The sequence below is a fragment of the Amphimedon queenslandica genome, unplaced genomic scaffold (genome assembly GCF_000090795.2).
Source record: "Amphimedon queenslandica unplaced genomic scaffold, v1.1 AMPQUscaffold_2344_Cont25654, whole genome shotgun sequence".
NCBI lineage: Eukaryota > Metazoa > Porifera > Demospongiae > Haplosclerida > Niphatidae > Amphimedon > Amphimedon queenslandica.
In genome coordinates this window covers 1-1,284 of record NW_003557321.1, presented here as the reverse complement: position 1 = coordinate 1,284, position 1,284 = coordinate 1, and the positions used below count along the sequence as shown (strand labels likewise).

At 32.6% G+C, this 1,284-nt stretch overlaps 1 protein-coding gene across 1 annotated transcript; it reads right to left on the bottom strand.

Annotated features, from left to right (window-relative positions):
- Positions 1 to 275: 275 nt before the first annotated feature.
- On the bottom strand, positions 276 to 776 carry LOC109593244 (uncharacterized; the record flags this gene model as incomplete). Its single annotated transcript, XM_020008419.1, has 2 exons — positions 276 to 487; positions 545 to 776. Coding segments are annotated over 2 exons (444 nt in total), but the record flags the coding sequence as incomplete, so codon positions are not given.
- Between the last annotated feature and the right edge of the window lie 508 nt (positions 777 to 1,284).

The window sequence follows — 1,284 nt, the reverse complement described above, 5'->3', positions numbered from 1 at the left end:
CGGGTACCAAATTTTGTGATTTTAGCACGAGGTAGATTTTGCTGGTATTAAAAATTGCGATTAAATAATTATTACTAATAGTTATATGGCATCATGATGTCATTATTAATAATTACGTGTATTAATAATTGCGATTTTTAACCCAAACGCAAAATTCGCAATTAATAGTACCCGCATTTAAAAGTAACTTTAAGGTAATAATTTTTTGCCATTGATACATTTCATAAGTTGTTGAAAATACAAATGTTCAAAACATTATTCTACCAAACATTTACCTCCTTTATGTTTCTTGCTGTAAAATAACGATTTAATCATGTCAATGTAATCCTGTCTAGATTTTTCTTCTCCAGGAAAGCCACAGGACAAGAAAAAGACCTCAAACCTTTCGTTGTACTTTTCATAAACGTTTTCAATTCTTTCAATTTCGTCGCTCATCCACTTCTCCCCTTTCAAGTGGCTGGGAACAATCTTAGGAGCTACAGTATACCTATATGTACAAAACAAATGATAATGAGGTTTGTTTTGAATATTCAGCTAAACTGACTGTTTTGAAAAAGCACCAAATGATCCAATGATGAGTACGTTTCTGTCTTGGGGTTGAAACAACCTCCAAGTGTTAACTCTTTTCCTTGTTCTTGGTTTACAGGCTACCTCTGGCTCTGACTCATCAAATTCAAGTTCTTCCACTTCTTTCACTTCAGTGTCTTTTTTAAGAGGCTGAACAAGAAGGACTGGTTTTACAACTATTGTAGAGTTGACTTTACAGTCACCAAAATCTATAAAAAGTAAAACATGTAAAAAACAATACATGTACATGTACATCCAATAGACTCAAACTTATGAAATACTGTTAATTAATAGTCATTATGTATTAATGGCTAGTGGATTAATGGCTAGTGGCTGTGGTCATTTCGGTCATTCGTGGCAAAAGTTAGTTCCATATTATTTCAATACGAGAGTAGTATTCAATACTTTGGAACTGAAATACTTATAAAATCTTTCGTGGCCCAAAATTTTTGTGAATTTTGTGATTTATTCAAAATTCATAAAAACAAAATTCACAAAACTGATTTAATATTGATCAACATTCAACAAACAGATTTTTGGATGAATTTGTAAAATTTTTGGGCCATGAAAATTTCTCGCTATACAGTACTGCCACTCACTATTGACAAATCACCTGTGCAGTACTATTCACTAAAGGCCTCCATACATTAGGCAACATGTTGCTGGCAACTTTGTGGTTACTTTGATCTTGTAAGCAACATGTTGCCAGAAATAGAA